This window comes from Mastigoproctus giganteus, chromosome 11 (genome assembly GCF_048544385.1).
Source record: "Mastigoproctus giganteus isolate SK-2022 chromosome 11, ASM4854438v1, whole genome shotgun sequence".
Lineage (NCBI taxonomy): Eukaryota > Metazoa > Arthropoda > Arachnida > Uropygi > Thelyphonidae > Mastigoproctus > Mastigoproctus giganteus.
This window is the reverse complement of record NC_143585.1, coordinates 12,634,569-12,660,652: the sequence shown is the minus strand read 5'-3', so window position 1 is coordinate 12,660,652 and position 26,084 is coordinate 12,634,569. Positions and strand designations below refer to the sequence as shown.

At 35.2% G+C, this 26,084-nt stretch overlaps 1 protein-coding gene across 1 annotated transcript in view; it reads left to right on the top strand.

Annotated features, from left to right (window-relative positions):
• LOC150077722 (uncharacterized) overlaps positions 1-15,516 on the top strand; it is a 50,054-nt gene extending 34,538 nt beyond the window's left edge. The window contains exons 4-5 of the mRNA XM_090385226.1: positions 6,116-6,354; positions 14,944-15,516. Coding sequence (XP_090241352.1) covers positions 6,116-6,354; positions 14,944-15,516 — 812 coding nt within the window. The remainder of the gene's footprint in view (positions 1-6,115; positions 6,355-14,943) is intronic.
• Positions 15,517-26,084: the final 10,568 nt, after the last annotated feature.

Below are 26,084 nucleotides of genomic sequence, written 5' to 3'. Positions count from 1 at the left end.
GTATCCAATCAAATGTGGGACAGGAAGTTGGATAGGTTTTACCGGTACCACTCAGTTGCCGATGGTGATCTTTTAAGCTAAAGAGATTACCATTGTGCTTAGCAACAGCACTGTTGCCTAAATTTCTTGAAGGCGAGAGAGGCAAACAATGCGTACCCAGTTAAGTCTCTCATAATCCCTTAACCACGTAATCTCATATAGAAAATTTTCTTTGTTCTACAAACACTATTTTAAATGTAATTGCGAATTTTAATTTTAAAAAATTCGCTAAACAGAAAAATCTGGTATAAAGAAGTTCATTAAACAAAGGTCAGACTGTACTTATTATTATTTATTATGATAATTTTATTTACGCGCCTTTTTGCGATGGTTTTACTAATTATCGTAAAAAGGTATTTAGCTACGGATTTGCCAAGGGCGCCAAAAACCTAGCTATGCCTCTGGTTTTCAATGTTGATTTCAAAGTTGCATTTTTTTTGTATCATACAATGATGTTCACAAATGATTTTCCTATTGAATAAAAATAAAACCCTTTTTTTCTTCTTTTCTAATGTTTTTTTTTTTTATTTATCCAGTTCATTTTATTATTAAAAAATTCCCTAATTTTTTAATAATAAATTAATAAAACTCAAAATGAAGAAAATTGGGCATTAATATATATAAAAAAAGTGAATACTTATGCAGATTCACGATACTGAATAAATTCTAGGTTCTTGTTCTCAAATGAAATTTTTCAATTTTTCTTTTATACATTTTAACAGATATTTTCTTTTCACAGATCAGTAGTAATTTGACATCGTGCTAATATTCCACCTCTCCTTAGTATCATCTTTCCTTCTCCTTTATATCTGTTTGGAATCCCTTACTCTGTTCCATGATTTTTGAAAAAAAAAAAAAAAAAAAATTGTATTAGTAATGGCCATATAGTTCAAGGAAGCCTAAGGCTTATCTGCACCAGCCAAAAAAAAAAAAAAAAAAGAAGTAAAATAATAAAATTAAATAAAATAAATAATAAACGAAAAAGAAATAGACATCCTATGCATTTTCCTCCTCCTGTAGGTAACTATCCAGCTTACCTTTGAATTTTCCCTATACTGTCAGCCTCAGCCACCCATGTAGATGTTATTCCAGTAATTTATAACTCACTGGCTAAAATAACACTTACTGCAATCCAGTTCAAACTTCTCCCCCAGTAACTTGAATTTATGCCCCTTTAGTTCCAGAATAATTTATAACCATGAACATTTCATCCTCATTTATTTTACTTTTGCCTCTTAGAGCCTTAAACTCCTCAATCAAGTATCCTCTAAGGTGCCTAGTTTCCAACTGTGAAACCCACATATTTTGTCTTTCCTCATATGGATGCCCATTTGCTGATCTCACCAGGCAAATTACCCATCTTTGGAACCTTTCAAGAAGCTTCATGTCTTTTTTTTTAGGTGCAGTCACCATACTTGAACATAGTATTCCATTATATTAGGCTAACAATAGCCTAATATAATTGGGTTATGACGTCCTTATCTCTACTAGCAAATGTTCGATAAATCATTGATAGCACACCATGGAGCCTTCCTTGAAACCTGTCTACAATGCTCGGAGAACTTCATGTCTGACCATTTTGTAACTCCCAAGTCCCTTTCTTCCATTACTGACTTTACTTCAACTCCACCAAGTGTATAAGTTATTTTGGAGTTACTGTTTTCCCGATGTAAGACCTTGCATTTTGCATAATATATATATTTTGCTGAATGTGTGTGTTGGAGGAAATTATGGAGAATTAGATAAGTATGGTGTGTGTGTGTGTGTGTGTGTGTGTGTGTGTGTGTGTGTGTGTGTGTGTGTGTGTGTGTGTGTGTGTGTTACAGCAAAGAGTGCCAATAGAAGATGTTTGAACCCAGCAAAATAAATGGACTGGTTAATTAAAAGGTGGGAAAATGGTTAGATTGCTTTTAGTTAAAACAAAAGAGATTTGGTTTTAGCCTTAAAAAAAAAAAAAACTGTACAATTCTTTACATAACATTATTTTGCAAACATACCTTTGCTTACCTTTATTTCAGATCTTGAACTAGTCTGGTTCAATTTTTGTTTTTGTGTATGTGTGTGTGTATATATATTATCATTATTATTAAATGGCATGGATGAAAAACGGTTTTCGGTTGATGAAATAGTTTCAGTTAATGAAAGGTTAATAAGTCAGGTATGACAGATGCACCCTAAAAGTGCAAAGCAGCATTAAAGGATGCAAGAGTATATATAAGTTTTGTATTAATATATTGAATAGAGTATGCATAAATGGATGTGAAAATTACACACAGTGCTAGAAACTAGAAGGGTGAGGATAGTAGAAAAGGAAGTGGAGTAGTACGTGAAAGAATGTTAATATCCTAAAAGTTATGATGAAATAAGAAAATTATGGGCTGAATTACATAGCCAATAGAAGGTGGGTGAACCGTAAAGTAAAATTAGTACAGTAAAATACAAATAAAATAAAAAGTGGTACATCTTGTCATTAAATGTGGGGGGAACCATATTTGGATAATGATCAAAATATAGGTAAGGCAAATGTGCAGAATCTGATGTCAGCTGAAGCAAATATTGATACATGATCAGGTAATTTCATCAGGGGACTACACATGGTCAAGTGTGTAGTCCTGATCAAGTGTGTACTTTTGAGTCACACACATCCCCTGATGTGTGTGACTTGTTTCTTGAAATGTGTATTCTTCACAAAACTGCAATATTTTCTAACAATACAAAGCTAACAGATTACAACTAACGGCTGCTCAAAAAGTATTGTTAGAAAATATTTGCTTCTTATGCTTTGATGTTATCACAAAGGGAGAAATTCTGTTTTAGTACAGAAGCCGAATAAATTCACCATCCATGGTCATATGCTGTTCTCAGCTGCAATAAAAAGATATACCCCGCTTAAAAATAGATTTACTCCCCATCACTTCTCTTGTTTTACCGTGGTTTTTGGCAGATGTGCAGTTTCGCACAATCAAGTCGGTGACTGCTAAATGTGGCACTGTTTCTTGTATTCTTTCTCTGCCTTGGGATCTCTGACTGTGTGGTCATCCCAGAGTATAACAGAAAATTTGTTTGTCAGAATGCTGCCCACCAATGGCACCAATTATCAACTCTTTTACTGTCCTTCTAATTTTCAATGTGTTCATATAATCCACTTTGGGAAAATTCAAAAGTACTACATCAATAGGAGCAAAAATGGTTTCCCCCAACATAACGAATTACTTTAGGTACAATAAAGGACGACTATTAATGATTTTACTGGAAGGAAGTATCCACAATAAAACATCTGTACAAGGCGAAAACATGCAGTCACTTTAAAGAAAGTAACCATAGTCGTTTGCATTCAAGAACAAGCTATACAGTGATGTTTGAAATGTATAATGCAGTTCACTTGCTAATATTTCCAGAGGAATTATTGTGGATTTTTTCTCAATGCTCAGAATTGTTGAATTGATTATTGTTGGCTACAGCAATAACTCAGAATTGATTATTGTTGGCTACAGCAATAACATAAAGCAACAAAGCAAAACATTGTAACAGAGCTATAATGTAAAATAATGTTAGAAAGTAAAAATGCAAAATATTGCTCTCTAAAACAATTGCAGTAAAGCAAAGTTTTATTTTATTTTATTTTTAATCAAATGCACACCGGACCAAAATTGGACTAATTAGAACTTCGTCATCCTAGGATGAAGCTGACTTAGAGCTACAATGCTATTTTTTTTTTTTTTTATTATTATTTTTATTTTTGTGTTTTTGTATGGGCGGCTCCTAGAACAAAAGTTCATCTCTGCCTCGTTGTTCTGTTCAGTTTTTACAGACTGTGAAGGTAAGGCCAGTTCGTGCCGTGTCAAAAAAAAAAAAAAAAAAAAATTCATCCTGCATAGGAATATCCCATGCTGGATGAAGATAGATGAAAAGGAAGGCGAGAGAGAGAAAAAAAAAAAAGTTTTTCATTTCACAAGGGAGAAAGTGACAGGAAAGAAAAACTTGTATAAGATGAAGAGAGAGGGGAGGAGAAAAGAGGAGGACTATCCCGGCCCAGGGAAGCCCCAATCCAGAATGGATTGCTAGAACAACAACACAAGAAAAAAAAAAATAAAAATAATAATAATAGAATTAAGAAAATATTTAAATAAAATAAATGAAAAAAAAAAACATATAGGGTGAAATTGAATGCAATAAAGAAATACTTATTAGAACTTCTGCATCTGCGATGAAACTGACTTACTAGAACTTCAGCATCTGTGATGAAATTACAGCTCTGGTCCTTTGACAATCTCCTGGCCTTCCCCCCACCAAAAGAGTATTTTTATTTCTTTCTCTCTCTCTCTCTCTTTCCCTTAGGATCGGACTAGAAAGGTGAACTCCCTCCCCTAAGGAGTTTTTTCCCCAAGTGAATGAAAAGAACTGGAAATTTCAGAAAAATGAACCCTGTTTTCCTTCATTCGGTAAACAGCTACTCTGTCAGTGCAAGAGAAGTGAAATTACAATTGCAGCTCAGAATGAAATTCAGGCATCCAAACACGACACTTTATGGTGAATTTTTCAGGCGTGTGTGTGATAATGAAAATTCAATTTTTCCCTCGAAATTTTTTGATGGTATCAAATGCATATCAAGGAAATATCAAAGTATTCAGTAACAATTACTTACAATTTCCCAATCTGTCACTATGAGTAACGGATTGTTTTCACAATCCGTTAAGTTTAGTTGTTGTTTTTTTTTTTTTTTCCCATTTGCACACCAGGTGAGATGCATGCGAAGTTCCTTCGACATCAGTTTTCAAAGTTTATAATGCAGCTATCAATAGAAATATTTTCTTGAAATTTCGTACAAAGATCAAATATACATCCATGAAACTGCTGTTCCGATATAGTCCTCTAAAAACAATTACAATAAAGCGAACTTTTTTTTTTTTATGAAATGCACATTGTAGTGATCAGTTTTACGACAGTATTTTTTTTTCTTCCGTTTCCACTGTGACTTCCAATAGAAGTTGAAGAAAGGAAATACAATATTTTTGTTTTCCAAAAACAATTCGTTGCAATTCTTTTGTACAACAATTACGAAAAGCGGTAAAGCAAAATATTGTTCACAAGTAATGATGCTCAGCTGTTTGTTTTCCAGGAAAGTTGCTTACATTTTTATTTTATCCTTGGATCACCGTGGTAGTGCTAATGACGTAAGCTTGACCAGTCATATCTCCATGTGTGTTTATTCGTTTTAGCCAGTGCCGCGATGACATGCCAAATTCAAACAAATGCAGTAACTCGTATCATCAAAGCTTCGCTCAGTGTTTTTTTTGCTGTCATAATTTCATAAATTGATATGTGATCACTCTACATCCTTACATAGTGATGATTTTTTGGTTTCATACATTGAGTTGCATAGCTAATTATATGTACTGCTGAACTGTAACTTGCAGCAATGATTGCTGACAATCACTGTATTGTTACTTAGTTTATACAGCAAACATATTAAAGAAGTAGGTATCATTTCGTTGCAGGTGTGGGAATAGTGCAAGGAATTTTTGTGTTTTTTTTCAGTGTTGCTCAGTTTGTCAGTCTTTGGTGAGGGTTATGTGGTTTGTTTTTTTTTGTCCAGTAAAAAGGCAAATCGATCCCAGAACATGTGCTGATGCACCTAAAACCTATAACAACAACAATGACCATGTGGAGATGCTGTTGTCTTTCCAGTGAATGTAACAGCACTTGAATCTTAGGCCCTTTAGAAATAACTACATATATCCACATAGTCAATAAAAAATAACCAATGTTGTTTTTAATCAGACAGCACCATGCAGTTCTGTTATCCATTAATTAGGGGTTAATAGGTTTAATATACACATGACATAAGTTACATTTCCAATCAGAATTTTTCTTCCTGTCTACTGCTTGGCTGCTAGTTTAGATTTGATCCATCTGTTTAAGGTTTTCTGTTAATTTCTCTGTAAGGTACCAAGTAAAAAGCAAGCTTTAAATATCTTTATAAATTTTTGTTTATTTTTATATATAAAGTTATAAAACTCTACACAGTTGTACAGATATAGAACTAACATTTATTTTCATTATCGTTTTTATCTAGAAATAATGCAAATATTAACTGAAGCTGGTGGTGATATAAACTGTCAAAATCAGATTGGATCTACTCCTCTAATTATAGCTAGCAGCATGGGTAACATTCATGTGGTTCAGTACTTGATTGAAAAGGGAGCAGATGTTAATATTGAAAATTGTGATGGTAATACAGCATTACATTTTGCTGCCACTGTAAAATGTTCAAGAGAAGAGTTTGTTACCTTATTGTTACAAGCTGGTGCAAAGGTTAGTACTCTTTAACCTGTTTTTAAGAATTATACTTGTTGAAAACTGAATTTTAATTATTGCTTTTGAAATAAAAATGAAATAAAATTTGATAATTATAGTTTCTTTATGATCATTTCAAACAAAACCTGAAAACTGATATAGAATGCTTTTTCTTTGAGAAATATGGCAATTTATTTTTCTTAAATACATAAAATATACTATGCATTACTGGTAAATAATAGATATTTAGAAATTTGCAATTTAAAAAGTGTAAATGCAAACCTTCCAGAGATTTGTACAGGTGAAACCCTTTATAACGCAATGCTTGGGGCCCAAAGGATCACATGAGCATTATAAGGGGAATCGCATTAGAAAATTCTAGCCATTTTTCGACATTCAAAATTCATATGTATTATCAATTTTGATAGTCTTTTTTTTGCACAATAATTGCAATACTACATCTAAGAAAAATCATGCAAAGAATGATAATGGAAATAATATGCAATTGCAATCTTTTATTGATGCACCGTACGATAAAGTATTTAAAAAACTAATATTCATGTTGTTAAATTTATATAAACACAATAAATACACACCTTTTATCATAAAAACAAATCAATATTCACAAAAACTGCTTTTCCATGTGGTTATATTGACTGTTATGTTTGTGTTTTTAAATTAGTAAACGGTTGAAAATTTGGGAGAAAAAGGAAAACAAATGCACACCATGTTCTTTCAATTATTAAGTAGACATTAGCAAACAAACTTTTGCACATTTTAGTCATTACTTTCAAGTCTCATTTTTTAAAAAAACAATTAGGGGTTGACTGTTTCATTACAACTGTTTCTTTTTAACAATTTCAATAAGGCTTTTTAATTAGCATTAGCATTAGCAAAGGTACATGATGCAAGAAAGAAAGCTTAAATAGCATCAGCCAAAAAAAAAAAAAAAACTACACCCTTCTCATTTTACCCATCCACTCAATCCAAATGTTTGTCTAGTTCCACCTTGAATCTATTTAAGCTATCAACTTCTACAACAGATGGAAGTTTGTTCCAGCAATCAACTACCCGCTGGCTAAAGGCAAACTTCTGCACATCTATCCTACAACTGTCTTTCCTCAATTTGAATTTATGCCCTCTCAGGCGATTTGGAGCGAGGGGATGGGTGAAATAAGGGGGGTTTTTTTGGGTTTTTTTAGCTGATGCTATATAAGCTTGCTTTCTTGCATCATGTGCTCTTGCTAATGCTAATGCTAATTATTCTGAGCAAGAGGAAGAATCCTATCAGCATTGAGCATGCTCAAACCATTCAAGGCTTTATACACCTCAATCAGATCACCTCGCAGGTGCCTAGTCTCTAGACTGTAATTTGCAAAACTTAAGCCTTCCTTCATAAGAGCAACCCTTTGTTCCATTCACTAATCTTGTTGCCCTTCTCTGTACTCATTCCAACAGCTCTAAATCCTTCTTAAAATGAGGCCTCCAGACCTGTTTACAGTACTCAAGGTTTGGCCTGACCATTGCCTTGTACAAGGGGATAATCATCTCCTTATCCCTGCTAGAAAAATTCCTGTATATCATTGACAAGACACCATGAGCTACTCTTGCAGACCATCTGCACTGCTCAGAAAACTTCATATCTGCCTGCACAATTACCCCCAGGTCCTTTTCACTCTCTACCACTGTCAGTGTAGTACCACATAGTTGCTACGTTACACTGGGGTTACTGCTTCCCGTGTGCAGTACTTTACATTTGTCAACCAATCTGATAAATTATAAGAAGGCAAAGGCAAAATCACGTTTCATACAAAGGCAAGCCAAGAAAGAATCCTGGACCAATTTTGCATTCAGCATTAACAGAAACATTGACAGCAGAGTAATTTGGAAAAAAATTAGACAGCTTTCTGGTAAGTTTCCACCAACCACACCTTGACCAATCCTCTCCTGGAATGGGCAAGAGCTATCTAATCCTTTGGATATAGCTAATGCTTTGGGCAATACATTTGTTGAAATTTCAGCAGCATCAGCTTATACTACATCTTTTCAGCGAATTAAAAACACATCAGAATAACAGTCTATTAACTTTAAAACTGCCCGTCTTCTGCCATATGACAAACCTCTGCAATATTCTGAACTCTTGCATGCTATTAGAACAACCCACAATGGTGCTGCCAGACCAGATGGGATCTATTATATTATGCTACAACATCTTGATATTTGTAAAATAATAAGAGGAGTTTACCTCAATATAGTACGTAGAACACTTCCGTATGATATTCTCCAGAAATTAAAACGAAAAAATCGAAAAACTTACATTAGAGTAAAAAATAATTAAAAATCAATTTAACACAATTAAAAATATTAAAAAGAATCTAACAAAACTATTCAAAACGATTTTCCTTTCTGAAGCTGACAACACTTTTTGACCATATGTCGTGATCACAGGAATGAAAATTACCGAATAGGGTTGAACATGAAACTTAAATAGTGATTATTTGTCTTTGCTCATGTGCGTAAAGGTCCATGCATCGGAGATCATATATGGCCGACGAACATTAACAGAATTCTTGTGTAATTTAATTTCTACGGTTTCTGCAATTAATAGTCGCGTATAATTATGTTGGACATTAAGTATTTTGGCCTCGTTAAATAAAAAAGTGTTTTTTGTTAATGTCATGAAAGGCTAATTCTGACACTGCTGAACGAGTAGCACGAACTGAGGCTTCATGTTGATTTACAGGAATATTCAGAGAAAAATGCGTCGAACCTTGGTAAGACGAGTCGCAATCACCGCAAGAAATGTTGTATACCAGGTCATTAATTTATGTTGTGAATGCGGAAAGAACCTAGCGATTGTTCAGTATAGTGTGTAATTTCCGTATTGGCCTGGCCACAATTTTAAATTTAGTATCTTTAAAGAATCAATTAATTAAAGAAATAGTCTTTTTTGATATTACTATTGTTGGTTGGTGTAGTATTTTGTATCCTATCCTTAGCTTGTACCCTAATTCGGTTTATTGTGACACAGGGATAACCCTGTTTAAGAACCTGCCAGTTAATATTTGTATTTCTGAGCCCAAAGCAGATTCTGTCATTGAATATTTATAGGCATTTAGAAATTCATTAAAGATAATCGATCTTTTGTAGGTGAATGGGTGATAGCTATTATAATGTAGAAGCATACCGGTGTTTGTAGGTTTTCGATAGATGCTGAATTGGATTTTATTTGAGTCCCGAGTAAGCGTGAAATTTAGAAAGTTTAATGACTTTGTATCTGTATCCTCCCTTTCCAATGTAAATTTTATTCTAGAATGGATATTATTAAACGAATGTAAAATGTCTTGGATAGTACTACTATCAGTAATAACTAGAATATTGTCTAAATACCTTCCATAGTATGTGATATGGGGTTGAAAAGGTGTCAAATGTATATGCTCAATCATTGAGAAATAGATCTCTGACATTAAGTCACTCAGACTCAAACCCATTGGTAATCCAAAAATTTGTTTGTACACCTTGTCTCGAAAGGTGATATAGTTGGCCTCAACTAACAGTTTAATTAAGTGAAAAATTTCCTTAATAGGTAGCTTTGTATAATTAATCGGTATCGAGTTATTATTTAACATATCCCAAATAATATCTAATGTGTATTCAAAGTTTACATTCGTATATAACAAGGTAACATCTAGTGAGAATAAATTGTCATTGTTGCCAAGTCTACAGTCTTTAAGATTATTAAATAATGTATCATAGGTCTTAATCCCAAATTGTATTACCGTCTAAAGGGTTTTATAATGCTATATACATGTGTGGCTAAGGATGAAAATGCCAAGTTCCTGTAGGAAACAATAGGAATATTGTATGTTCTGGCCTTCAATTCTTTTAATTGAGCCATAGTAATGTAGTCCTTTTTTCATTACGTCGTTAACGTTTTATTGTATTGATTGACCAAATTGGTAAACAGTGCCGGGTCTACTTCAAGATAAGTGGAGGTATCTGAAACAACTGAATCTAACTTATTAATATAATCAGGTTTATCTAGTATTACTGCTGTATCTCCTTTATCTGCCCTCTGTATAATAATGTCTTTATTTTCCTGAAGTTCTCGTAAAGCTGAACTGTCATGTGTTTTCAATTTAGGAAGTCGTGTTTCTTTTGTGTTATTCACTATATGGTTAACATGTTGAATAAATAAATCTTTTTGTGGAACATTACGAAGACCAAATTCAGTATCAGTTACGCATAGTTTTTTAGGTAGTTTTCGAGGTGGTAAATTATAATTTAATCCTTTGGATAAAAGTGAAATCTGGTCCTGCGATAGCGTACACGAGGAAAGATTTGTAACCTGTTGATATGTTGGTTCGTTGAATACTGGGTTAGGGGGTGTTCGTGAACTAGCTGACGTATTCTGTGGTAGTATGTTGTTTGTCGGGGGGGGGATTGTCACCCAACTCGTATGTACTTGGTCGTAAGCCCGCGACAATGTGTTAGAATTCGCATGAATGTGGCTTGACCTTTCCGATAATGTTTGCAATTTATTTACATGTCTGTTTTTTTATTTCTGAGGCCTGTGCTTCTCGTCACAAATCTATGGAGGTCTTCAATACAGACCAATTGTTTGGATGTAGATTTTTTAATTTATCGCGAAGCTTCCTAACCTGGGAAAGGTATTTTTGTTTATTCGAATATCGAGATTTTAAGGCAAGCTTAATGATATTACGCGATGTGGCCAGTGTTAGTTGTTTTATGCCTGAAATTTTTTGATTTAAATTAACCCTGGCAAACTTCGGAACGATGTTGTTTTGAAGGCAATATTTTAGAAAAGAAATATGTTAACTTTGGGCCCGAGTATCTTAGTGTTGATTTAATGTAATTTTACACCAAGCCGTTCAAAAAATCCCCCATAATTGTGTGTATCAGCTCTGATTCATACTATCTATCTAATTCATTTTTTAAACTCTTATTGACTATTTCATTCACTTCCTGTCTCTCCAGGGGTAACCTATCGAAACACACAATTATGGGGGATTTTTTGAACGGCTTTCGTTTTAATTTCTGGAGAGTATCATACGGAAGTGTTCTATGTACTATATTGAGGTAAACTCCTCTTATTATTTTACAAATATTAATATCAACATAGAATGTATTGAGCATTACTGCTCTGATTCATATTATCTACAACATCTTGATGAAAAAGGTTTGCACCTCCTCCTCCTGGTCTTTTACAACTGTATTTTTTTATAAAATATTTATCCAGCTTCTTGGCATCATTCTACTGTTTTGGCTTTCCTAAAACCTGGAAAAGATCCAATCAACCCCCATAGGTACAGACCGAAATCTCTCTCAAGCTGTCTTAGCAAAATCCTTGAAAAAATTGTCTACGGTAGACTCGTCTGGTTTGTAGAGTCAGAACAGTTAATAGGCCATACTCAATATGACTTTCATCAAGACAGGTCATGCTTGGATCTTATGGTTAAGGCTGAATTTGCCATTTGTAATGCCTTTGTTAAATGCAAACAATGGTTTCAATAGCTATAGAGAAGGCTTTTGACACCACCTGGTGGCATGGCATACTTAGAGATCTTTACTCTCTTGGTCTGTGGGGCAACCTTCCTATATTTGTGAAGAATTTTCTACATACTAGATCATTTCAAGTTCGATACCAGTATGCACTTTCTACAATGTTTATTCAAGAAGGTGTTCCTCAGAGAGCAGTACTGAGTGCCACTCTTTTCACTCTTAGAATAGATTCCATCACTAAACAACTTCCAAATACAGTAGAAACTTACCTTTATGTAGATGACCTTTCTATCTCCTGCCATTCCCAAAACATGAGATCTATTGAAAGACAGCTTCAACGGCTATCGACTGTCGCAGCAGGAAACATTTGCTATCCATTTCTGTAGACAATGCAAGTTTCACCTGTATCCTGAACACCAAATCTCTAATATAACCATCCCAGTCACTAATAACATCTGATTTCTAGGTTTAATCCTAGACAATAAATTAAACTTCTTTGTGCATATTAAAAATATATGTACTTGCTGCCTAAAAAGTTGAACGTACTGAGAGCTATATCCGCCCAAACATGGGGTGCAGATTGTACCTCCCTGCTTCGTCTATACAGGGCTTTAATCAGATCACATCTGGATTATGGAGCTGCCATCTAAGATTCTGCCAGAGCGAGTGCTTGTGCTGGCTTGATCCAGTTCAACGCAGTGCTTTGAGAATTGCACTTGATGCTTTCTGAACATTGGCAGCACACAGTCTCTACATTGATGCTCACAAGCCCTCACTAAGTTTACGTAGGAAAGCACTGTTACCGAAGTATGCTGTTAAGATACAAAGTTGTGCATCACATCCCATTCAGTCATGCCTATTCAATCCACCGTTAGAAAACCGCTACAGAAATAAACCTAGCATAGTGAAGCCAGCTGGTCTTCGCCTTCTTGAACTGATGCAGGTTTGGTTTGGACTGTTTCAATCCATTCCGTACAACAGATAAACTTGCATTCAACCACCATGGGATCCTCCTCCTATACAGCTCTGTGACACTTAACTCTGCCAATGGGGAAAGAGTGTTTTACTAGCATCCACTGTCAAACAACTTCATGTAGTTCACACTCAACGATATACTGATTTTTCCCCAATTTATACAGATGGGTCTAAATCTAATTCAAATGTTGGAGCAGCCACAGTGTTTCCGAATACCATTATTTCAGCGTCCCTCCCATCTGAATTCAGTATATTCTCAGCAGAATTATATGCAATTAAACTAGCCTTAGAAAATCCCTGTTCTGACTGTTCTTTAAAAGCTGTTATTTATACTGATTCCCTCAGCTCAATAAAGGCATTGTGTCATTCCTCATATAAAGTTCACCCTGTTATATATGAAATTAGAAGATTATTACTGAAGAATGCCATCAACAGGTCACTTTCTGTTGGATTCCAGTCCATTCTGGTATTTTCGGGCAATGAACTGGCTGATCAAGCTGTGAAAAATCAATCCATCCTTAATTTAACCAATATACATGTTCCAGCATCAGACTATACATTGATCATTAATGCTGCATACCTATCAGAATGGACAGTTCTCTGGCAATCTCAGACTAATAATAAACTCTTTCAGTTCAAACAGGATCCGAAAATTTGGCGCTCCAGTGTCCGTACATCAAGACGAGAAGAAGTAGTCGTTTCAAGGGCAAGAATAGGTCACACCATCTGACCCACTTACATTTGCTCACTGGAGGTGATCCACCACAGTGTCCACATTGTTCTATAATTCTGACTGTGAAACATATTCTCATTGACTGCCCTTACTATAAACAAGACAGAACTTCAACCTTGCTATTACTGGTCAATCTTTGTAAACCAATAACTCTTGAAAATCTCATTGGTGATAAGACAAATATTTCTGAATTTTTTAACTTCCTCAGGCAAACCTTAGCTTTTTAATTAGTTCTGATTTTAGAATTTTTTCTGACTTTATGGAAATTTCTCATCTCTATATAATAAATGAATAGGCACATTATAGCCGTAGCAGCTTATGTGCCATTAAACCTCCATAACAACAACAACAACTTAACATTTGTCAATGTTAAACTTCAGTTGCCACCTCTCAGTCCATGTTCTCAACTTTTCTAGATCCTGTTTCAGCAGCGTACTGTCATTAGTGTCATTAACAACCCTGCTGATCTTCATATTGTCTGCAAACTTGGACATTACGCATGAATACCATCATCCATATCATTAATAAATACAGAAAACAACAACGGACCCACACTGAACCCTGGGAACTCCACTAATAACATTAGTCCACGATGAGCAGTGTCCATTGATTACCACTCTGTCTTCTACCACTCGACCATCCCTTTATCCATAGCAGCAATTTGACTCCAATAATTGTAAAATTGAAAGGGAATCTACCATTTCTGTTTCAAGAAATTTAAGTCCAGTTTTCAAACCAGCGAATGCCTCCACGATCTTAGGTGGTGGCTCTGGCTCCTCATCTTCGGTTGCATCTGGATCACGACTTTTGCCAGTAACATTTTCAATTATTTCTGAGTCATTCATGTGCTCATATGTAGGACAATTGTTCTCCCCATCTACCCAACATTCTGTTGTGGCCCCTCTTTCTCTATCAACAAACTGTGCCAGTAGTTGCTCAGCATCTTTTATTTTAATAAACTGTTTGAATTCAGTCAATAGAAGCAAGATTTTGTTATTATGTCTAATCCTGATGTCCAAGGACTTTTCTAATATTTTATTTGCATTTTTGTTTTATGCTTTGAACCTTAGTTGTTCTCTCCAGAACGGTGTAAAAAATATATGCTAGGTTTTTTTTATTTAAACTGAGATGTAATTCCTGTTCAAATGGGTGTTGCAATGGATAATTTTGTTTAACAGTATTATTTACCACTTACGGTAACAACTGATATAATACCTGCAATGTTACCGGTGTTTGAGCTTATGTCCTCTGCATAAAAGAGACCTTGTTAAAAGTTGTATGCTCTTATTTTAAAGTATTATATGCAAGAAAGTACATCTAAGAATAGAATATAAAATATGATTTATATGATCCATACATTTTTGTTTTCAATGTAGATCAACCATAGTAATCAGGAAGGAGAGACTCCGCTACTTGCAGTCTTGGTTCGGGCGAAAAAAGAAAGGAATTGGCTGTCAGATACTGTCATGGCAAGATTTATTAAACGAGCAGAAATTTTAATCGAAAATGGCTGTGATATAAATGTAGTTACTAATTTGGGACAGACGCCACTTCATTTGGCCATTCTCTTGGGAAAAGATTGTTTGGTACAGAAGATCATCTATGCTGGTTGCAATCCAGATACTTGTGATCGGTATGGATTAACTCCATTATTTCATCTTGCTAAAAATGGAAAGAGGGATTTGGTAATGACATTAGTTGCTGCTGGAGTAAATATACAGCAACAACAGTGGTTGAAAGATCATTTTTTATTGCTAGGAATTCATGACATAAAATTAAGATGCTGGTTATTGAAAAAAATGAGAGAAGTCCCTAAACTGTCTGAGTTATGTAGAATCTCAGTTAGAAAATTTTTAGGTACAAGACAGTACATTTTAGATGATCTCTCTTTACCTTCCAGACTCTTGCACTTTTTGAAGTTACAGGATGTGAACTATTTAATGCTTTAAAGATGCATTCTCATTTGCTCTGGTTAAAGGATAGACAAATCTTTTAGCTAGAATATATGTATATCCTGTCTTTTTAATCATACATTTAATACTTTAACAGCTCTGAATTAACATTTTTATACATTTTTCTCATGTTTGTATTATTAAACATTAAATAAGTCTTCCTGACATTTGTGATAAATTTTAAGATTAATATACCATTGTTCAATGCAAAATATTTGTAATAAGTTTAGAATGGTAAACCATCCTTGATGAATTATTTAGATGTTAAAATATTTCTTGCACAGAGTTTTAAGTATATACAAAATGCTTCCCAGTATACACTTTCTTACCATTAATATCGGGACACCTGCCTTTAGACAAACAAAGAGCTTTTATTGTGTCATTTAATATTTTGTGCTGAAACCTTTTCCTTTTATGACAGCCTTCAATCATCACGGCATACTCTCAACCAGCTTTTTATAATATAAATGTCAGGTGGTATATTCTCCACTTGGCCTATAATGCAGCCACCAGTTCAGCCTTGTTCTTTGGGCTCTCGAAGTGCACATACCCAACGATGCAGTACATCCCAAATATGTTCGATATGGATCAGATCAATATACCATCATCAATATTATTTATAAATACAGAAAACAATAATGGACTCAACACTGAACCCTGAGAGACTCCACTAATAATTAGTCCACAATGAGCAGTGTCCATTGATTACCACTCTGTCTTCTTCCCCTCAACCACCCCTTTATCCATAGCAGCAATTTGCCTCCAATGCCACACTGCTCCAATTTGTGCAGCAGTCTTCCATGTGCAACAGTATCAAAAGCCTTTCTAAGATCCAAGTATATAATATCAAAGTTATTCCCTGCATCCAGTTCTTTTGTGACTGCATCATAGTATCCAATCAAATTGGTCAGGCAAGACTTCCCCTTAACAAAACCATGCTGTGTCCGAGCTGTAACTGAAGTCTTGTCTAGATGATACTGCAGTGCTTCTTTAACCAGTGCCTCCATTAATTTTCCTTGAACAGAAGTTAAACTCACAGGTCTATAATTACTTGTGTCAGTCTTTGATCCTCCTTTGTGAATTGGGTCACATTTGCACATCTCTAGTCTATGGATACCTCCCCTGAGTCCAAAGAAGCTCATAATTATGGCTAAAGGTTTGCTTACTTCCTTTGCTGCCTCCTTTAATATAACTGGATAGATCCCATCCACCCCAGGTGCCTTTCTTGTGTTTATCTTCAACAATTTCTCCTCCACTTTACTCTCAGTTATTACAAGATTCTCTAGCTTACTGCCAGAGTTGAATACACCTCTGGCATTCCCCTCTCGCTGAATAATTCCTCATGTGTGAATGTCGATGCAAAATATTCATTTAGTTTGTTAGCTACCTGAGCAGGGTCATCAACAGTTGAACCATCGATATCAAGTGGACCAATCTGATTTATCCCCTTACTTCTAGAGTTTACATAAGTAAAGAACTCTTTGCTGTTTTTCTTTGCATCCCTTGCCAAGATTTCTCGTAATCTGCCTTCGCCTGCCTAACTTCCTTTGTAACTTGGTTACAGATCAACTTGTATCTATCATAGGCTTCTGTGTCATATGTTAATTTATATGTATCCCATGCATTTTTCTTCTCTACCATATGTCTCATTAGTTCATCTGACATCCATTTAGGCCTTGAACAGTATTTCTTAGTTGGTATGTAAAGCCTAGTAGCTTCCAAGATAAGTTCTTTGAATGCTTCCCATTTTGAATTTTCTGTTTGTAACATCATCAGTTGGTCTCACTGTATAGAATTTAAATACTGTCTCAGACCATCATAGTTGCCTTTATGAAAGCAATAACCCTTCCCTTTACCCCCGATGGTAGTTACCTCTTTGAGTAAATCCCACTTCAGCACACTGTAATCACTGCCACCTAGTGGTTCCTCTATATGCAGTTTCTTAATGCCTGAAGAATCGCAACTGATAATCACATCAACAGTATTACTCCCTCTAGTTACCTCCCCATAGGACTGTTTTCCAGTGCTTTACAGTCCAGGATTTGCACTCCTTACACCATGTTAATCAAGCTTCTAGAATTTTTTTGAGGTGATTAATGGCTTGTGAACAGCTGCACAACCATTGTAACCCATATCATGGAGTGTCCTTAGTATTGTGCTAGTGCTGACATTAGTCCCAGTACTCTCACAGAGAGTGTGTGTGACAATGGCAAATTACGATTTGGGCACACAGTTCTTTGCAGAATTCTCTTGTCCCATTCTGTTAGTTTTTGGGGTTTACCAGGTTGTTTTTTGGCTGTTTCAGTCCCATTCCTCTGCCATTTGCATATGCCATCACTAACCATTGATCTAGGGCTCCTTAGAGTGACTGCAATGTCTCGTACAGAACACTTGCTTATGTGGCATCCTACTATCATTCCATGTTGAAAGTATTTTAATTCTGTTGAATGTGTCATCTTACATTCCCACTTTTGCAATTGTCTGTTCGAAGCCCAGTGTGCATAATTATAGCAGGTTCTGTGACATTAGCATTAGCATTAGTAGAGGCATATGATGCAAGAAAGCAAGCTTATTCAGCATCAGCCAAAAAAAAAGAAAAAAAAAAAAAAAAAAACAACCACTACTCCCATTTCACCCCTCAATTCGTTCGAAATACCTGTCCAGCTGAGCCTTAAATTTGTTTAGGCTATCAACTTCAACAACAAGCGATGGAAGTCTATTCCACAAACCAACTGCCCGCTGGCTAAAGGCGAATTTCCGCACATCTATCCGACATCCGTCCTTCCTCAATTTGAATTTATGCCCTCTCAGGTGATTATTCTGAGCAAGAGGAAGAATTCCATCGGCATTGAGCATGCTCAAGCCATTCAAAGCCTTGTACACCTCTATCAGATCACCTCGGCGATGCCTAGTCTCCAGGCTCTGTAATTTGCAAAACTTAAGCCTTTCTTCGTAAGAGCAACCCTTTGTTCCATTCACTAATCTTGTTGCCTTTGTTCCATTCACTAAACATGTTGCTTGCATAGAACCTGTTTCCCCATCCATAGAGGGATGTCCGGATTTTAATGGTAGTTCAGTGTATATGTGCATATAGTTTTTATTTGTTTCACTGTAATTTATGAATGTTATTTATCTTAAACACTAAGTCTCAAACTACATATAATTTGGATAGTGTTTGAGACGATCTTTATTTTGTTAATGTTCAGTTAGTTTTAGTACATATCTGAAATACATTTTTATTAAATGTTTTAATATATTTTTTTCTTATTAAAAATATATATTGGCTTGCTAATATATATTTTGGCAAGGTTACAAGAGTTTCTTGGAGAGTTTTTATGGATATCTCCATGTACATACAGAATTTTCACCTGTGGTCATTTGTTTGCAGAGTGATATTATTTATTCACTGTGATACCTGATTAATATGGAGTCATTGATAATTGTGTGCATATGATGCAATAATTGCAAAGTTTAATTTGGCACTATTAAACTTTCTAAAGGTCCCATTTTCAGTTGTATTAATATTAGATACTGACATTGCATTTATTATTGTTGAATATTTAAAGTATTAAAAGAAAGAAAAGTGACTATATATTTCATCTGCCAAATGAGTTCCGTTTTCTGTTTCAAAGTCTGGATACTGGCTGGGAAGAAGAGGCTCTTATCAGATTAATAATTAATTGATAAGAGTTGTAGTTTTAATATCCTTCGTGGCAATACTTGATGTTGAGAGCATTGTAAAAACCTCTCCAGATCTTATTATTATTATTACTAGCCATATAGTGCAAGGAAGCCTGAGGCGTATGCTGCATCAGCTAAAAAAAAATTTTCTGAGTTACCCTGAGAGAGAGAGAGAGAGAGAGAGAGAGAGAGAGAGAGAGAGAGAGAGAGAGAGAGAGAGAGAGAGAGAGAGGATCAAAAGTAGAAGGGAATCACCAAGAAAGAGAAGAATGATGATATCCAGCTCAGGACCCTGGGTGTGCCAAGCCCATACTCAACAGATGTTAGCCCCTGGAACAGGTTTCTATAATAGGCAGAGGTTAGAGTGAAGATAAATCTCCAAATCTGGTACTACTTATTCTAGGATATCACCATTTACAGAATAAATGGAAAATGTGGTGTATTCTGTAAATATTTAAAGACTAATCACCTTTCTCTCATATTTTCTATATACTTAAGTATATATATATTTTGGCTAAATGGTGGTCATTTAAAACTTAAAAATATTTTACTTCATTTACCTTTAGAGTAAATAATAATTAGCCCAAGATCTTTTCTTATTTCCTCATTTGTAATATGATATTGCTACTGCTTTCACCTGTTTGTTCCATTTATCCTTTACATTTTTGAAAATTTTAATTACTTTTTTTATTCCTTATTACCTTTCTCATTTTCTAAAAATGAAATTTGTTAATTGACTTTTTAGAATTCCTTTTTTACTTATTCTGTTGTTTATTTCTATGTTCCTAAATATTTATACGAAGTTATTAACTCATTCTAATTTTTGGTTTTTAGTTTGCAATCCAAATTTTAATATGAAGATATGTACCATCAACATTAGAAACTTATACAACAAAGAAGAGTAGAATTAGTACAAGTAGGTTTTGGCGATAACACAATATCAAATTTATATCATATCAGAATATCAAAACACTGATTTGTTAAATAAAGGAGCTGAATGCATCACTGAAGAGAAAAAAATATTTAAATGGCTGAAATTTTGGATACCATCTCTATTATTGAGGTAGAAAATGTCATGCGAAGTATGAAGTATGGTAAAAGATGGAAAGCTAAAATGCTGAGGGAAAGAATTCGTGATTTTTACATCATAATATGTGTAGGTTGTTTGTAGAAGGATAACCTCGAGAAGTTTGGAGCAAGGCATTAATTTTATCAATATATATAGAGGAAAATAAAACTGATTGTGGAAATTACAGAGCATTTTCACTCCTTAGGGAAAATTGGTCAGGTTTTAGACAAGCAGATGTCAGAATAAAATATTTTTATTAATACCATAATCGAGTCATGGAATCTGTATTTTTGGATTTGTTGAACAACAAAGAGATTAGCATTTGTTCAAAATATTTACTCCTTCTAAAATCGAGTCATGGAATCTGTATTTTTGGATTTGTTGAACAACAAAGAGATTAGCATTTGTTCAAAATATTTACTCCTTCTAAAATATCCTTCTCTTATTTGAATTTAACTTTTGTTAGCTTTCTTTATTCTAAGATTTTTATCTAAATGCCAGAATCTTTTTCCTATTCTTTATACTTCTGTTTCATGCATTTTTCAAAATTGACTAGATTTTACTTTAGCCCCTTTCACACATATCACAGTCTTCTTCCACTTCCCTTTTAGTAGTTTTATTTGCCAAAAATTTCTTATTTTTTTCTTTTTTCTAACTTGCCTCTGTTTTTGGACTACCACGTCATTTCAGATTACCTGTTTTTACAAACCCACATACTCTTATACCACTTCCACACGTGTTTTCTTAAAATTTTGCCATATTTCATCTGAGTCAGTATTATTATTGGCCATATGGTGCAAGGAAGCCTGAGGCTTTTGCTGCACCAGCCAAAAAAAATTTTCTGAATCAGTCAGACAGACAGAAAGGGAATCAAAAAAGAGAAGAATGATGATCTCCAGCTCAGGATCCTGGGTGTGCCAAACCCATACTCACCAGATGTGAGCCTCTGGGGTTATGTCATTTAATAAAAGTTCAAAATCAATACTTTTTACACATTTTATTTGGTACTAGTTATTTTTAATTTTCTCAGTCCACATACCTATGCATCTTCAACTGGTTGTTTAAGACCTTTTTCTGTAAAGATTAGCTGGTTATGCTTTTCCTGTTGCATATATTGTACTTATTGCTGTCTTTCTGAAATTTTGTATTTCTGATTAATAGTGCATGACTTTTACAGAATTCTAATAGGTTTTTGTCATTATTGTTAAATTAGTCTTGGAGAGAAAGCTAAATTGACAGGATGATTGGAGACATGTAGCAGTATCTGAAGGCAAAGGAATGGGTTTTAATTTTGGGAACGGAGATTATGATGACTTAAGATGCATCATGGCTTCTACCAGTTGGGGGAGATAGCTCACAAGGCACAAATACATTAGAATTATACCTTTATAGTCACAGAAGCTTTGAATGAATATATACCAGGAGTACATACTTTGAACCCCTTTTAAAATCTTTCATAAATTTCATGCCCTCCTTTTCAAAAATAAATACAAATGAACAGATTTGACGTAATTTAGCAATGAGAGTACATACTTTTAGCAATTTATTTTTTTATACTTGCTGTTTTCCCATGTGATCTCCAGAGAAAAACTAGACAGCTAGGAGTTACACATATCCACAGCTTCCAGTTCCATGCATTCACATTGAGTCCATCTACTTCAAAGGGAGCCGACCGGGCTAGCCGAGTGGGTAAAGTACCTGCCCGGCAACCCAAAGGTCGCGGGTTCGATTCCCGCCTCGGGCTTGGATCAAAGTACTGCAAAAACCTTGGGAGGTGCAATATGGCCACAGAAGCCGATGCACCAACAACTACCAAATCAAAAAAAAAAAAAAAAAAAACTTCAAAGGTTTGCTAGATGGTTTCCATAAAAATACCAGGCACTTGCAAGAAAAGGTTAGGTTTTTTTTTTTTTTTTTATGTGAACCCCAAACATGAGAGGTATTAGAACCTATAGTACTTAGTACCATGCTTGGGTTGGAGGATCGGAAGACAAAAGAAGATATTTGTTGATATTGGACTTGAACTTCTACAAATTGTAATTTTCAGGAAATACGTATGAAAGAAGGTTGTTCCAGAAAACGGCAGTTGAATGAATAAATGAGGAAGATGAAAAGTTGGTTCTGTGGGTTTGAAGTTGGACAGTAAATGGATGTTGGCTGGTGGCGGCACGTGTTCGGATTGTTTTGAAAGAGAGAGCGGGAATTATAGAAGCCAATTCAGAAGAACAGTGCCCATGGAAGTATCTGTAGAAGAGGCATGCAGCAGAAACAGTGCGTCTATGAGAAAGCGAGTGGAGAGACTCTGTTAGTGATGAATCATTAATTAACCTCACTGCCCTCTTCTGAATGGAATCAAGAAGCCTGAGAGAGGTTTTGGGGACACCACCCCAGATGTGGGAACAATATTCCATGGCAGGGCGGATTTGCTATTTATACAGAGTGAGCAGCTGTTTGGAAGAAAAGTAATGCCGAGAGCGAAAGAGAAAACCAAGTTTTTTAGATGCAGAGGAAGCAATATTTGTAATGTGCTTGTGCCAAGAGAGATAAGAAGTAAGGGTAATCCCCAAGAGATATATCATTTTGCCTAGAAATCGGAGTGTCACTAAACATAAGCATTGGAGCAGAAGAATCCTTTTTACGAGATATAAGACAAGACTGAGTTTTAGAAGGGTTGAAATCAATTAAGTTGTCTTTGCCCCACTGGAGAATTACCTGAAGATCGGCATTTAAGGAATTGGTAGCAGATTTTCGAGAAGTTGAAGCTGATTGAGTAGGACAAGGTTTCTCAAAATGGAAAGTTGAATGCAATGTGCTATCATCGGCAAAACTATGGATAAGATTTCCAGTCAATGGAAGAAGGTCATTGATATACAAGAGGAAAAGAGTGGGGGAAGTTTAACCAAAAAAAAAAAAAAGTTCTCATTGGTAAATGGTAGATTATAATAAAAAATAGTGCTGTAAAATATGGAACTAAATTCAAACTTTATTCAAAATCTTTATTCAAATTTACTCTACACAGTTTAGACCAAAAACTAAATTTCAGCATATATAGAAAACCCACTAATAAGGGGATGCTTTTGCATTTCCACAGTTATCATCCCCAACCATACAAAAAATCAGTCATGCTGAATCAATTTAATAAATAAATAAATTTTCTGTTTACACTCCGGGACGACCAAACGGTCAGAGGAGTTCCAAGATAGCCAGAATACAAGAAACAGCACCGTATTCAGCAGTCACGGGCTAGAACCCCAGTCACTCAAGGCACGTGTCTTAACGTCTTTAATATTCTTCCACCCAGATTTCTCTAACAACAAATAAATGAATTAACTAGAAGATTCTCAAATAGGGATTACCCGCTAACCTATATAAACAAAGTTAAAACAATAGCCTGTGAAAAAATAAATAACAACCTCTCACAAAAATCCGACAAGACCAAAATACATTTCATCACCATTCCATATGTCAAGTACTGGTACAATAAACTTAACCAAATATGCAAGGGAACCGACATGAAAATCATAGCAAAACCCATGAACAAATTATACACGTTCTTCAGAAATCGATCTTCAAACACCACATTCCAATCACAGCATGACCTGGTATACAGCATACCATGCAGAAATTGCGACTCTGTTTATGTAGGATCTACCATGGGAGTGGCACAGCTTCGAGCAAAACAACACAAAGCTTCTGTGTGGGCGAATCGTTCAAATACATCGGAACTTTCGTTCCACGCAATAAATGAACGACATTCATTCAGCTTTAATGAAACAAAAATTATAAATATTCAACACAACTGCCACAAACTACTTATTGCCTTAGAGATGAAACTACATGAAACTTCAATCAATATCCGTAGACCATTCCTATTGTCCAACGATTGGTCCCTTATACACATGCGTGAAGAACAAACACTACAACATAAGACAAAAGTTTCGGATTAATTGTGAGTTGCTCTGTTCCTGTGAACAGTTGCTCTGTTCCTCTGTTCTAGTTTGACTTAAGAAATGTAGAGAATAATCCCCCATATCCATTAAACTTTTTAGACCCCCAATTTAACTCTAATGTCAAGCTACAGGACCGAACAAAATAATCGGTCCATATTTATTAAGCGGTTTAGACCTTCAAAATTTAATTTTATGTCAATCCACGTAATGATTTCCTTGCTGCCAGAGGTATGGTGTTTCAAGACAGAAGTCTTGAGCGCTCAATGTTGAGACTGAAGGGTCTGAACACTACAGTTCTGACAGTGGGGAAGCTGTCCCACATGTTTTGTAAAATTTATATCGCCTTCCCAAAGAATTATTAGCGCGTTGGACTAGGAGAGTTGATTGGAAAAGAAGCTTCCTATATCTAAAATAAAGGTAATCCCTGTTGTTTCATAATTAAGAATTTGCAGATAAAGGAACCACTAGGTGGCAGTGATCAGTGTACTGATGTGGTACTTAAAGACGTAAATGGAAGAGTTTTTGCTGTCGTAAAGGTAACAGTGGTCTCAGACAGTTTTTAAATTCCATATGGTGAGACTAACAGATGATGTTACCAACAGCAAATTCTACATGGGAAGCATTCAAGAATTTAATTTTGGAAGCTACTAGGCTTTTCATACCAACTTCTGTCTATCTTGTTAATTCCTCTGACTGTTTGGTCGTCCCGGAGTATAAATAGAAAATTTATTTAAATTAAATATATGCTATTCAAGGTTTAGGCCTAAATGGATGTCAGATGAACTAATGAGACTTGTGGCAGAAGAAAAATGCAAGGGGTGCATATAAATTATCAGGCAACACAGAAGCCTAGGGTAGCTATAAGCTAGTCTGTAATGAAGTGACAAAGGAGGTTAGGCAAGCGAAGGCAGATTATGAGAAATTATATTGTTATTATTAGCTATATGGTTCAAGGAAGCCTGAGGCTTATGCTGCACCAGACAAAAAAAAAAAAAAATTCCCAAGTTACCCTAAGAGAGAGAGAGAGAGAGAGAGAGAAAGAGACAAAAGTAGAAGGGAATCACCAAGAAAGAGAAGAATGATGATATCCAGCCCAGGACCCTGGGTGTGCCAAGCCTACTAGCTTACTAGATGTGATCCCCTGGGATGCAAAGACTTCTTATGTAAACTAGAAGGAAGAGGATGAATCAGGCTGGTCCACTCAACGTCGATGTTTTAACTGTTGATGATCCTGCTCAGATAGTTGACAAACTGAAGTGGAAAGAGGACATAAGCTTATTAAAATTCTAACAGGGAGCTTAATGATTTTGTAATAACAGAGCAAAGTGGAGGAGAAATTGTCGAAGTTAAACATAAGAAAGGCACCTGGGGTGGATGTGATCTATCAAGTTATATTAAAGGAGGTGGCAAACCCTTTGCCACAATAATGGGGACGTCCTTGGACTAAGTGGAGGTACTCACGGATTGTAAATGTGTATATGTATCCCCAATTCACAAAGGAGGGGATTAAATTAATTACAGACCTTTAACTCCTCTTCCTGGGAAAATGCAATATGGAGTGGTTCAAGTACAATATTGAACTCTAACAGAGAGCTGCTGATGTGCTGTATTATATCAGTAACTTGTGCTCTGTTTAAAAAAAAAAAATGCATGTTTTCAATAGGTCCGATTTTAATGAAAGTTACAGAAATCGTTCTGAAAGAATCATAAAATTTCATGCAAATCCGTCTGGATGTCTATTTATTATATATAGACAGACATGATGAAAAATTGACGGTTTGTGCATATCTTAACGTGCTTAATAAGTTATTTATACTACCAGTAAAATAATACTAATAAGTTATTTATAATACTACAAATAGTTC